Genomic DNA, 14,884 nt, shown 5'->3' on the forward strand with positions numbered 1-14,884 from the left:
ACTACTGCCTTTGAAGCTCCTATTAAGGATGGTCCATTAAGTCCCATTTAAAATATTCAATCACTTTCTTAGTCTAAATTCCCCAAATCTTCCACGTTTCTCTAATAAATAGCATGGCCATGCCTTTTACAGAAAGAAAAGTGTTATTAAAACACAAACACAGTGATATGTTAATGCTTTGCCTAGGCTGAGTTGCACACTACATGGTGTAGAGTAGGATAGTTGTTTAAGGGAAATTATATAGCCTATAAAATCTAAAATATTTATACATCTAGAAAAAAGAGATGCATAAATTTCTTTTTTTTTTCAATGCTGTACTATTTTTATTGGATATTTTACTTATTTACATTTCAAAAACATTTGGGAAATAACATCCCCTTTCCCAGTTTCCCCTCTAGAAACCCCTTATCCTATCCCCCTCCTCCTTCTTCTATGAGGATGCTCCCCCACCCATGCACTACCACCTCATTTCCCTGGCATTCCCCTACACTGGGGCATCAAGCCTTCACAGAACCAAGGGCCTCGCCTCCCATTGATGCCAGATAAAACCATCCTCTGCTACATATGCAGCTGGAGCCATGAGTACCTCCATGTGTACTCTTTGGTTGGTGGTTTAGTCCCTGGAAGCTCTGGGGGGTCTGGTTGCTTGATATTGTTGTTCTTCCTATGCAAACCACTTCAGTTCCTTCAGTCCTTTCCCTAACTCCTCCCTTGGGGTCCCTGTGCTCAGTCCAATGGTTGGCTGTGAGCATCTGCATCTGTATTTGTCAGGCTCTGGTGGAGCCTCTCCAGAGACAGCTATATCAGGCTCCTGTCAGCAAGCACTTCTTGGCATCCACAATAGTGTCTGGGCTTGGTGTCTGTATATCAGATAAATTTCTCTTAAAACTGAGTTCTCATATTTCAGTTAGCACCTGAGCTAATGAACACTCCTAGGCATCTTGGTACTCTTCTAAGGATACCTAATAGTGGCCTATTCAACCTCCTAGGAAAATTACATGCAGTTTCAGATACTCCACACACTGTCTGTTCACTCCTGCTCATGCAGAGGTTCCAGTAGGACCACAGAAGTCAATGGAATAGCCACTTGGAACATTATTAATTTAAATGAACTTGTCTCTAAGTCTTCTGTGTTCTTTATCACTAACTACCCCCCCACACACAAACATACATACCAACAAATATAACCTTATAGTTTGTAAGTATCTGAGGACTCTATTTAGAAAAGAAATGTATTTTTCAAGTCTAAATTTCTCCATTAGGACTTACTTATTCCAGCCACATCAGACTTAAATGTCTTGTGTGTAGGGTTGCCTATCAGCTATTGCATAGGAAACTCACTACACATAGTGGAAAGAACGATGTGAATATACATGGGGTATCCTGGTAACCCTCTTGATTGGCTGAATCAATGCCTTCCCTCACATTCCTAAGTAGACATCTTGTTCCTGCAACACTCAAAAGCTGGAGGCAGGGAGAATGGGAAGGGGATAGAAGCTATGATCAGAAATGAATTTTCAATTTTGTCAGTCTATGGATTTATTTTCTCTTTTGAGTTTTTTCCATCCCCCATTAACCCTTACTTTTATAAAACTCAACAACATTTTAGACCTTGGTACCAAACTGAAAGGGGAGAAAAAGTAGAATCATGCATTGTGGGTTGTTTCCAAATTTACCAAAGTCAAAACCCATACTCTATAGATTCCCATATCTCACCAGCTTAATATTGTGTCTGGTACTTGGTTGATGTCCTGACTGAATGATTATAATAGATTTAAACTAGATGTAAATAGCTTTATACTTGTTTTAGAGCAAGACCCTCTGAAAGATTAGAACTTTCAGTTCATCTTTGATGAATTACTTGAGACAATGTATTTATAAATAAATTATCATATTGCAGATTTAAGAATACAAACAACAATAATTGTGAAAACTCACAGTGCAAACCAATTAGGAAAACTAATATTGTGATTTGGAGGTGAAATATCCCCCAATCTACTCATATGTATGAACACTTAGTCACCAGATGGAGGTGCTATTTGGAAAGGTTATGAAACCTTTGGGAGGTAGAAAAAGTGAGTTACTAGGGATAGACTTTAAATATTTATAATCTGGCCAGCTTCATGCTCCTGCCTCTATCCCTTCTCTACCTGCAATCATGCCTTCTCCATCGTGATGATCTGTTACCTCTGAGCTCTAAAAGACAAAATGAACCTTTTCTCCATTAAGTTGCTTTTTTCAGAGTATTTTAATCACAGCAAAAAGAAAGTAGATAAGACATAATTTGGGACCATGAAGTAAGGTTATTGTTGTAATAAACCTGACCATAAGATTCTTAAGCATTGGGAACTGGGTTGTTGGGAGAATCTGGAAGAATTTGGAACTTTGGGCTAGAAAAGCTCTTGAATGGTGTAAACAAAGCTTAATGGGTTGTTCTGGTGGGAATTTGGAAACTCAAAGGAAGAAAGAAATGAAGATAGTGGTGGGTTGGCTTATGATATTTCAGAGGGGAACAAAGAGTCTATCAGGAACTAGGAAAAATGCTATTCATGTGATACTCTAGCAAAGCATCTGGTGATATTCTGCATATGTTCTGAGAATTTATTTAAGCCTGAATTAAAATGTAATCTGATACGTTTTGTTGGTGAGATGTTTAGGCATGACAGAATTCTATGTGTGGCATAGTTATTACTATTTTGTGTAGGTCTGCAGTGATAAAGAGTAATAATTGAGGTAAAAGAGTGTTTTTAGAAAGCCAAAGCTCTACTGCCCATGTAATTTTCAGCTTCTGGAAAGCAATTACATAGGGAAATATTTCCCTAGTGTCAGCACACAGATTCTAATAACAACTGTGATATGAAGGAGCCATGATCCATCCTAAAGTGGCACCAGAACTTACTAGTGTCTGCTAGTACCATGTGGCACTGGATTTGCAGGCATGAGAGATGCAATATTGAAAGGGTTGTGTAGTCTCCTTCCACAGTTTCAAAGAACTATTGAGACCAAACAGTATGTGCTATGGATAAAGTTCCTGAAAGAAGGTCCTGAAAGACCCCTGTGTGAAGCTGTGAGGGTGAATACTAAGCTATAGTGGAGACCCAGAATATTGAAGATACCAGGACCAGGAGACATCCGGCAAGGAAAGCTGTAGGTGTGGTATGAAGCCTACCTGAGAGAGAGACTATGTGTGCTGCAGAAGGCGAGATAAAAGAACGGGCCCAGCCAATTTCATCACAAGCTCCAGATGGCAGACATGAAGCTGTAGGATTTAGTTAGACTAAATACATTTTGCACCGAGTGATGGTCATGAGTCTAGAGGAGCCAGAATGTTGTGGTTTGAATGTTAAATACACCCGATATGATCACATGTTTGAATACATGACTCCTACCTATGGTCCTGCTTGGGAAGGTTGTGGGACTTTTAGAAGATAGTCTTGATGGTGGAAGTTGGTCACTAGGGGTCACTAGGCCTTATGGCCCAGGCCCACTACCTGATCACCGTCTGCTTTCCGGAGGCAAATGAAATATGACCATTTAACCCTGTGTTTCTGTTGCCATGTCTTTCCTGCTTGTTACTACTATGCATTCTCCTCCATTATGGACTATGTCCCCAAGAACTGTAAAGCAAAACAAATCCTTTCTCCTTCAAGTTGTTTTTGTTGGGATATTGTGTTACAGCAACAAAAAGAAACTAAGACACCATCTAGGCCTCATTACAGGAAAAAAATGTAAATTACAAAGGAGTTTTATAATGAAGTTACAGCTGAAAAACAAATTGAACATTTTTTCTCATTATTTTCTTCCTATTAATTTATACTTTTCTATATGTACTGATAACAATTTGCCCAAAAAATAAGACAGACAGACAAGAAGGAGGAGGAGGAAGGAAAAGAGAAGGAGAGATGAAATGGAAAGAAAACAAAGAAAAAAGAAGGGAAGGAAGAAAGGGGAGGGAGGAGAAATCATAAGAGAAAGGCAAAGGAGACAGAAAAGGAAAGAAATGGAAGAAGAAAGAAGAGAGAAAGGAAGGAAAGGGAATGAAGAAGGAATTGGGTAAAGGAAGGGAGAATGGGAAAGGAAGGATGAAAGGGAAGGGAAGAGAGTGGAGGGAGACAGAGAAGGAAAGATAGAAGGGAAAGGAAAGAAAGGGGAAGAGGAGAAAGACAAACAAGTGCTTATAGGAAGATCTTGAGGATGCCATGTAAAACAAGTTAGTATACTCAGCAACAATGAGAAGTTGCTAAATTAAATTTACTATAATACATTTGACTTACTACTAAAACAAATTAGCACAGAGCTAAAATAAATGAGCATTCTTCTTACTTAATAAACAGTAAAGTATACTACTTACATGATTTTTTTTCTTGTATATTTTAGCTGACATAGGAAGATTGAAAAATTCCAGTATACAAATGAAAAGAGTATAAGAAAAAACTGACAAGCTCTTTCCTAAGAAATAAAATATAAGCTGGGCGGTGGTGGCGCACGCCTTTAATCCCAGCACTTGGGAGGCAGAGGCAGGCGGATTTCTGAGTTCGAGGCCAGCCTGGTCTACAGAGTGAGTTCCAGGATAGCCAGGGCTATACAGAGAAACTCTGTCTCGAAAAACCAAAAAAAAAAAAAAAAAAAAAAAAGAGAGAGAGAGAGAGAGAGAGAGAGAGAGAGAGAGAAAGTATAGAGCTGAAGAGGTGGCTTAGCAGTTAAGAGCACATATTGCTCTTCCAGAGTACTTCTGTGTGTGCTCATACACAGACAACAAATAGTAAAGACAAGTCTTTAGAAAAAAAGAAAGGGAAGAGTAAACCTCATTTATTAGAACATGTGAATCCATCTGTGGTATGACTTTTTTAAAACTCTTAAACCTCACCTGGTTCTGCTTTAATGTGGACACTAGTTTCTGCAATGTGATATTTTCTTCTTCCAATTCTGTGTAGTCCTGAAGTAGTCGGGCCTCCCGGAATTTATATTCTCGGATTTCATCTTTCATTCGTATTCTCTGTAGCTCCACCATCTCATTGTTCTGAAACAATACAAAAAAAAAATCAGTATAACTTTTCTCTATTCTAGGTTTCAGTAAATGTAGACAAAAACCTGGTAGCTAAATGATAGAATGATTTCCTACATTTAAATTGGTACACTTTTTAAGATGACAATTTAATGATATCCATTAAAACTTTTAGATCACATATACCAGACTCAGCAATCTGATATTTAAAAATTATTCTTAAACACATTTTCAAAGAAATAAATAAAGAGTTAAGCAAATTAATGTTTATTCACACAAAGAATGGGAAATAGGCTATATTTTTGTTATTTGGAGTAATGCTGAAATAAATTATTTTCTTTAAATTACAAAACTATTCAAAATTATGAGAAATACAACCAAGAGAAACTTTAATTTATTAAAAGAGAACCATAGCTACAATATATCATTAAATGAAAAAATAAGCTGTAGACTAGTATGCACAGTAGTGTCTCGTGTGTACTAAAAATAAGAGAGTGGGCTCAGTGGTGAAGAGCATTTGCTGCTCTTCCAGAGGACATGGATTGAATTTCCAGAACTCACAGGATAGCTCACAACCATTTGTAACTCTAGTTCAGCATATTCCATGCCTTCTTCAGTCTCCACAGGCAACAGGCATGCACTCAATGCACTTACATACATATAGAGAAAATATTCATACTCACAAAATAAAAACAAATATTTGTAAAGATTTATATTTAAAAATAGATAAATAAGGGGGAGGGACTGTGTACTGTGGTACACATCTGGATTTCCAGAACTTAGAAGGCTGAAGGAGAATCATGGACAGCTTGGGTTATATAAGACTCTATCTCAAAAAACAAAACAGTAAAAATGAGTAAAGTGAGTGTATATATGTGTACGTGCACACACAAACCTCACTTTCATGTTATAAACATATTTATGAAAATTCTCCCCAAACTTTCAATAGTGATTATTTAGCAGGGGTAGGGCTAGGCAGAGCATAGCAATAAAAAAAGGGCCTATTACTTTAATTTTATAACTTATTGAGACCCTATATAAAATTCTCCATTGTTTAAAAACTCTTTATTGTTGACCTCCACTCCATGTATCTTCATTCTTTATTCACTTTCCATCTCTGTAGAAACATGTACTAATGATTCACCCATGCTAATTTATGACTGATATGACTTATCACTCTTAAGTATGAGTACAATTAATGAGAGAAGGAGAGACACATCTTTGTGTCCATAGCTTGAAAGATAAATAGACATCCTCAAATAAAAAGAGGTTCAGGAAACACTGATAGGTTAAAACTACACATTTTTTTTTCTTCTAGGTCTCTCAGAACCTTTAAAATCCTAGTGTACATTAAGTCTGTTAGAGGAAAAATGCAGTATTTACCATTTGTTAAATGTATTTGACCATAAGACCTTAAATCTTTTCAAGGAATATTTTAAACAATTTATAGACAAAATCATTAGAAATGATAGTATCATAGAGGCAGAGAAGCACAACTTCCAGCTAGTGAAAACCTAAACAGAGAGTTGACAAGAACACATCCTGCCTCCTATAGCCCAAGGGTCAGAGGAAGCCAGATTGCTGTCATATATCACAGGTCAAAGTTAACTATTCCCACAACAGGCACATGTCACATTCACAGGTCACATTTTAACCAGGCCTACTCTTGTGTAAAATTCTTCATTTAACAATTTTTCTAAAACTGTACTATGTACTTTCCAGGCATCTGTCTCCCAGCCCAAACCACAGACAAGTAGAATTTTTCAGTCTAACTTAGTAGTACAAAGGAGTCTTTACTTACTCCCTTGTGCTACAACTGTAAACTAAATCATTTTCTTTTCTTTGCAAAATAGCCTATCTCAGGTACTTTATTATAGTAATAAAAAGCACCAATTACATACTGGCAAATGATAGTTTTATTTCATGTTTATTATATGCATGGATGTTTTGCCTGCATGTATGTATGTGCATCACTTAATACCTGGTGCCCAGAGAGGCCAGAAGATGGCACTGGAATTAGAGTTACAGATGCTTGCCAGTCACTATGTGGATGCTGGGAATCAAAGCTAGGGCAATCAGTTAAATGAACTATAATATGTTAATACAGTAGAATAATATCCAGCTATAATTTGATGTTGAAATATCCAACAAAGATATCAAATGCATTATGATAGGAAAAAGGAAACAGTCTCAAAACTACATACTAAATGATTTCACTTTTGTGACCTTCTTGAAAAAACAAATAAAAGCTATAATAAAAGAAGACAGATTATTTGTTTTAAAGGCATCTGCCTAGTTTTCTATAGGGATTAAAGATATTGACTAGATAACCAATGAAAGTTTGAAACAGAAAAAATTAAAACTGAGTTGAACATTTAAGGAGAAAGTCAGTACATAGATCCAATGGTTTGCATTTTTAAGGATTTCCAAGGTAAAGATAGTTGGTAATAGTCAGTAGTGAGTAGTGACTCCTTCTCCTTCTCCTTCTCCTTCTCCTCCTCCTCCTCCTCCTCCTCCTCCTCCTCCTCCTCCTCCTCCTTCTCCTCCTTTTCCTCTTCCTCCTCCTCCTCTTTATTCTCCTCCTCCTTCTCCTTCTCCTCCCCCTTCTCTTTCTCTTTCCTCTTCCTCCTCCTCTTCTACTATTCCTCCTTCTTCTCTTTCTCCTCCTCTTTCTCCTCCTTCTCTTTCTCCTCCTCCTCCTCTTCCTCCTCTTCTTCTACTCCTTCTTCCTCTTTTTTAACACATTGTAAACAGATGTATTGACTGATATTGGTCATAGTTCCTGCAGTATAGAGAGAAGCTCACCAAGATGCTAATCCTTCATTTTCTGAAGGTGCAAAGGGTACAGCCACTCCAAGAAGACTGACATCCAGCTAGCTCACTCCAGTTACTTTATTCAAACACCATACAAGGTTAACTGAGGCTGGGAAAGGTTCCAACTGCCAAAGTTATCTTGCCCTGTTGCTCATGAGAGCAGACAACCCACACAAATCTTAGTCCCTTTTGACAATGGCTAACCATAATCAAAAGTAAGAATTCCAGGTTTGCCAGGAGTGTCTTAGGTCTAAGATTAGTGCAGCTGTAAGCTCTCATGTAGCACCAAGTGCAGAATTCTATAAAGACAACATTTCTTCAAGGTTCAAACAGTCTCATAACAATTTCTCAGCCTCTATTGATCAACCTAAACATAACAAACACTTTACTATACATTTGACTACACAGATGCTGCAAAACAAACTAAAGAATGACCAGGGTCTGACCTCAAACCACATGACTTCAGACCACATTCTGAGAAGAAGATGATGAGACAGTTTTGTCAAAATAAACTTGTTGGTGATAAGCTAAACCTGTCCAGACAAATAGAAAACTAAAGAAATTATTCTCTATATATTCAAAAACTAGAAACACAGTTGGCAAAACATAGTGAATCAATTCTTCATTTAACCAAAAAGTAACAAGTACACCGGCCAAGCACTAGCATGGGAACCTTGTTGGGAGGGAGGAGACAGAAAATAAGAACTACATTTTTTTCCAACATAATGTTTTTACTGATTATTTGGGAATTTCACATAATTCATCCACTCACACACACTTCCCAGTCTTCTAGCATCCACCCTTCCCTTTGTGGTCCTCCTCCCCAAAAAAAGAAGAAAAGAAAAGAAAGAAAAGAGAAGAGAAGAGAAGAGAAGAGAAGAGAAGAGAAGAAAAGAAAAGAAAAAAGAAAAGAAAAAGCAAGTCACTTTGTGTTGCCCATTTATTCACTGGAGCATGATCACACTCCCAGTGGCCAGTCACTTAAAGAAAACTGAGGGGCTGGAGAGATGACTCAGCCGTTAAAGGCTAGGCTCACAACTAAAAATATAAGAGTTTGGTTCCCAGCACCCACAGCTGTCTCTCCAGCCACAAAAAAAAAAAAAAAAAAGAAAAAGAAAAAGAAAAAGAAAAGAAAACTGAGATCTGTGTCCCTCTCGCCCTACCTCACCCTGCCAAAAGTCATCAATTGTGGGGAGCAACACTTCAGCATCCTTATCACAATTTTTAAGAGTTCTTTTCAATGAATCATTCATTCTCTCTCTCTCTCCCTCCTTCCCTCCCTCCCCCCCCCTCTCTGGTGGTAGTGGTGGAATATCATCTCCATGCTGAATAGAAAGAAGCTTAATACTATAACCCATGTGTTAAAGAGTTAGTCTATAGCTTGGCCCTATTGTTTAAATTTGCTTGTTAACCTAACTGGATTAAAAATATCTAGTGGAGTTGGTGAAACACGTCTCTGTAAGAGGATTTCTAAAGACAATTGGATCTTGAAAGACAAATCTTAAAGGGAATTGGCTTGTTTACCTCTTTCAGTTCCTGTACAACAGCTGAGAGCCTCTCATTTTCTGCCTGGACATTTGTAACCACAGCCCGGCTCTGCTTCAGCTCATTCTGCATCTCCAAGATCTTGTTTAGATAGTAAGCTTCCTTGGATGCAGACTCCTGAAGAAGTGTTTCCTCCCGAGTCTCTCCATCCTCAGCCACTTTACGGTGAATAGAGAAGGACTGCCCAAATGCCTGCAGAGAATTTGGAAAGAGAGAATGCACAATGAAAAACACCTCAAGATAATTGAACAGACTTAGCCAAATGTTTTATTTGGTTTTGCATATAAGAAAGCTACTCTGAAATACTGCTAGATACGAAAAGTAATAATAAATGAATATACATACACAAATGTGTAACAGTCCATCATGTCTAATGCTTCTAATAATTCATACCCAGTCTGGGAGGATTGAGCCCTGGCTCTCACTTAGACTAAGTACATGTTAAATACCTAAGGTATACTTCCAGCCTTTTCAAATGCAATTATAAGGTAAAGAAAAAATTTAAATATCTTGCAAAAATGTATTAGTCAAAGAAAACTTAAAAACATTGTTAGGTGCTTTATGCTACATTGTTTAGATATATCCTATAGCTCATTAAATTTTATGTTAATGTTTTCTTTCTAGAAAACATCCACAAATATTTTCCAAGAAAGAAAATAGTTGCATCAATTTTTAGTACATTGGCAATAATGCTAGACCAATTATGGATAATACCCTTAAGGGGAAAAAAAAACCCACTGTCTCCCCTGTTATTTGGATGTTTCTTTAGGATTGCTTTCATAAATTTTAGAAAGCTTCCACTGTATTGGGCTTCCATACTACCCCTCAATTCTAGCTGTCTCTCCCTGCATTCCTTCCCCCTGACCTGATCCTCTTGTTCCAGTCCCCACCACCAGTGCACACATAAAATGTACTCTAGTTCCCCTGGGAAATTTTCAGGGAGATCAATATGTTCCCCCCTTCCCTGAGGGACAAGCCTGACTGCATAAGGGTTGATGTCAAAAGTATCCCCTCTCCAGAAAAAAGACATCGGGATGGGTATGGCCCTCATGCCTCACTGGACAACAAAAGGGGACTGGAGCCATTACAAGGTCCCCTTCAAATACTGGAGGTCAGGCCTCTATCCCCGCCTTCGCAAGTTTAGAATTGCCACAGCCCTTCTATACTTAGAGAAGGGAGGAGATGTCAGGGGCAGCCCTGCTTACCCACTGAAGGCCTAAAATCAACCATAGGCCTAAAATCAGCAATAGGCCTGTCATACATGTATACTAACACCAAGTCTTGGGTCTCAGTGGAAAAACATTGAAACAGATGGCTATAAGCTAATGTAAACAGGCAGCTTTTATAGAAATTTACAAGCCTGAGAAGTCATAGACCTTGTAAATAGGTAGCCTGGGCAGACAATACCAACTTAGATAAGGACAAGCAAGTCATAGGCAGAGTCATAGTGACTTGTCCCCTGAACCTTCACCCAGCCAATACCCGGTTCTGATGATATCTGTATTCCCCCTGATCACCCACACTCCAGTGTCATTCCCTTCCCCACATCCTGCCTTTCTGTATTTATAACCCCTGTGTGAATGAATTACGACTTGAGAAAAAATAAATTATTAAAAAAAAAGTAAAAAAAAAATATATGTTCCCCCCTTTGTTACATAACTTCTCTGGGTCTGTAGATTGTAGTGTGATTATCCTTTGGCACCCTCCCATCCTTGTGCTCTCTCCCACAAACAACAAACAAACAAACCACATTCAATTTGTGTTGCCTATATCCTCATGACCATGACTAATGGTCAAACTCCCAATGGCCAGCCCCTTAAAATAACTGAGTCCTTCCCTATAACACCCGCCCAGCCAGAAGCCATAAACTGTGAAGAGCTACACTTAAGCATTTTTATCACAATTTTTAAGAACTCCCTTTAATTGCTTCCTGTTTGGACAGTTTCTTTTTTTTTTTCCGGGGGTGGGGGCATTGCCATTGAAGCCATTAATGTCTTTAATTCTCAATTGTGAGTCTGCAGTCATCGATAACACTGCAAAAGAAACATCCCTGCCCATAACAGCCAGTGATAATATGCACCATATTTTCAATACTTCTTAAATATCCTCAAAGTTAATTTAGCACTCATGAAATTTTTTATCCCAATACAATACCCAATAGCTTCTTAATTAAATATGTCAACTTAAGGCCTAATTTTTTTCACTTTTGCTATTAATTTTTAGGTTACCATACAAAGTAATGGGATTTCATTGTGACATCTTTATATGTGTATCATTTTCTTTGTTCTCATCTGTTCCTTTTCCCCACTTCCGTCTCCTGTGCTCTCTTACCCTCCCTCCCAGTAGTTCTTTTCTTTCACTCAGTCCTCCTACTCGTATGTCACATGTATTCCACTATCTTCTCTATTTCCTATCCCCTTAAAATCCTTTTCCTTCCATCTGGTTCTCTCTCTCTCTCTCTCTCTCTCTCTCTCTCTCTCTCTCTCTCACACACACACACACACACACCCCGGGGGGGAGGGAAGGAGGGGGGAGGAAGGAGGAGGGAGAGGGAGAGAGAGAGAGAGAGAGAAAGAGAGAGAGAGAAATTTGAAATATAGGTTCCACATGTAAATATGTGTCATTTATCTTCTGAATCTGAAAAAACGTGTTTGTTTGTTTGTTTGTTTGTTTAGATTAAGCTTTATTTTTAATTGTGTGTATTAAACAGTTGTCTGTGCATATGTGAGTGCAGGTGCCTTCAGAATCTGGAAAAAAACATAAAATATCTTGAAGCTGGAATTATAGGAAGCTGTGGGCTACCCAGTATGGATGCTGGGAATTTAACTCCAGTACTCTGAATGAAGCACTTTTAACAGTTGAACTATCTCTCAAGCCACAAGCAATTTTTTTCTTCTTGATAGTTTGTAAAGGGTTAGGGCTCTGGCTTGTTCAACAAATTCTCTTTTTAACTATCTGAGATATTTCAGAACTTCATTATATGCTAAATATACATAAAAGAAAATATATGACAAACTACAACAAAAATAAACAAATGTTTATAACTTAAAAAAACCATAGCAGACTCTATTAGCCCCAAAAATCTGTCCACATTTTATTGTTCTTGTCTCCCTCATTGTATTCCCAGCTTCTGCCCAAATTAACACAATCCAAATATCATTTTTTTCATTTTATTTATTCTTCACCACATTTGTATGCATTTGTTAAAATATATTTTATATGATTTTTAAATTTACATGTTGGAAACCGTCCTTACGTAGTCTGTTGTAATTTGTTTTTGTAACTGTATTACAAATTTGCAAAATCTGTTCCTTTTGCTTACAATATTGCATCTTTCATTGCTATAATCTAATGTTTAAGTCTGATAATCTACCTGAAATTTATTTCTGCAGATGAAATAAAATACAGATTTTAATTATTTTTGTATAAACCATCAATTTCTCTCAAACTCCTTAATGCCTCTCCTTCCCTGCTATTTGCCAAGTCATAATGATGTAAATGTGTCTCCTTCAAGGATATCCCATGATATCTCACTTGTATTCAGAAGGTACTGACGTTAGGAGAGTTCCACTGAGAAGAAAGAGGAATCTGACACAGCTGTAGTTATTCATTAAGTTATTTAATACTTTGAATTTTCTGAATCTAACTGAAAGTCTCTTATAAGACATATGAGTGGCAATCTACAGATGACAACATTTGTACAAGGGTAAATCATTCTCATGTTGAATTTAATGAACATAGAAGTATTTTCTTTCTGTAATATACACATATATTTTTAAATATATATACTATTAAAGAAAAAATATGACTACAAATCTTTGAATTTTTCTTTATGAGAGTAATATATTTACATTTATAATTTATACTTATCAAATATTTATAATTTTTGTATTTTTATTTATAAAATAATATTTTTATATACTTGATTTTAGATTTTATATATTTATGTATTTATTTTATACTTGTAAAATAGTTAAAGAATATAAGAGTAATACCAAAAAGCTCCCACTTGTGTCATCTTCTACCTTGAAAACAGATAAACTCAAGATTTTCAAATCTTTGTCTAACATCACTTGCTCAGTCCTGAAAATTCACTGTTGCCCAACTATGGGTCTCATAGTAGAATCTGTATTCAAACTTAGTAAAGTGTAACTGACAGATATGCAAAGCTTTCTTTCCTTAATCCATCTTCAAATTTCCAGTTCTTATCTTTGCTGGCATCAAGAAATCTTGAGATCAAAAATATCGATGGCTGTAATCCCATAATTATATGGCTCTACTTCAGCTTCTTTCCATTATATTAGGTCCTAGTCTCTTATTACTACTGATGCCATCCAAATACATAAACATCAATAATCAACACATGGAAAAACATATGTGTAACAAGAAGTAAAAAAAAAAAAAAACCCTGCTTGCTTAGCAGAACACATCTATCCAGAAATAAGACTGAAATACAAATATTTTTGTAATATTATAACTAGAAAGAAATTCTCTAGATATCTTACAGAGTCATGTTTTAATTTTTAATTTTATTATTTTATGTATGTGGGCATTTTGTCTGCATGTATACCTGTGCATCACTTATGGTCTAGTGCCCACAGAAGCCAGAAGAAAGTCTCTAATCCCTCTGGAAATGGAGTTACAGATGGTTGTGAGCCACTCAGTGGGTGCTAGGAATTAAATCTGAGTCGCCTGAAAGAGCAGTCAGTGCTCCCCCAACATCCATTTTTAAAAGCAAATATATATAAAATTTGGGTGGCTATTTTTCTCTGTCTTCTCCAGTGAATATCTTGGTTATTAAATGCAAATTAAAAAGAAATTACTTTTTAAATCATTGTGTTATTTCCTGATGCCCTAAGTATAACAATTATATTTCATATTCCTTTTCCCAATTAAAATTCAAATGTTTATCCCCAATTACATTCTTTCTCTAATTTTCCTGCACTTTCTTTTTTCCATCTTTCTTGCTATTCATTGAATGCCTATGCACTGAAGCACAAAATTGTTAGCTTCATTTAAACTGTATGAAGAAATCTAGATGTTTTATTTATATGCAAATTTCATATTAAAGCAAGCCTGTCTCTTTGGAGAACTTAATAAACCATTTATTCTACTCAGCTAAGAAAAACAAACTGGAATCATCTGAAGCTATGCCTTTACTAGTCTGCTTACATAAGAAGATTGTCTCAGAGGAAATTATTCTAGCTTAAGACTCAGAAAAGGAAAGCTTCTTTTCAGAAGATAGAACCATAGAAAGGTTTGTTTTGCTTTATTTTGTTTGGTTGGTTTTTTTCTTCTGGAAAACAGCTACCTCATACTACTCCAGGGAGGAAAAAAATGGCTTTTCTGAAAACCAAAACAAGAAAATGAGGAAATGTTTGACCTTGCCTTATTAACAGGAATTAGTATTGATGTTGAATTATCATGGTGAAGTATATTATTTTTATAATTCACTTTTGACAATGTAGAACAAATAAAGTGATTTTCATCAAATACAGAAAAGAGGGCTACAAAGATGGC

The 14,884-nt window shown here is 36.6% G+C and overlaps 1 protein-coding gene across 6 annotated transcripts in view; it reads right to left on the minus strand.

The window, feature by feature from the left end:
• The window catches only part of Bicd1 (BICD cargo adaptor 1), a 123,026-nt gene that overhangs the window by 42,184 nt on the left and 65,958 nt on the right, over nt 1-14,884 (minus strand). For all 6 annotated transcript variants that reach the window (XR_003710049.1, XM_028757551.1, XM_028757550.1 and 3 more), the window contains exons 2-3: nt 9,344-9,556; nt 4,868-5,020 (exon numbers count right to left, since the gene is read on the minus strand). Coding sequence is in view for 5 of the 6 variants with exons in the window: in XM_028757551.1 (XP_028613384.1) it covers nt 4,868-5,020; nt 9,344-9,556 (366 nt within the window). In the remaining variant the exon portion in view is untranslated. The remainder of the gene's footprint in view (nt 1-4,867; nt 5,021-9,343; nt 9,557-14,884) is intronic.

This window comes from Grammomys surdaster, unplaced genomic scaffold (assembly GCF_004785775.1).
Source record: "Grammomys surdaster isolate TR1022 unplaced genomic scaffold, NIH_TR_1.0 126176, whole genome shotgun sequence".
Classification (NCBI taxonomy): Eukaryota; Metazoa; Chordata; class Mammalia; order Rodentia; family Muridae; genus Grammomys; species Grammomys surdaster.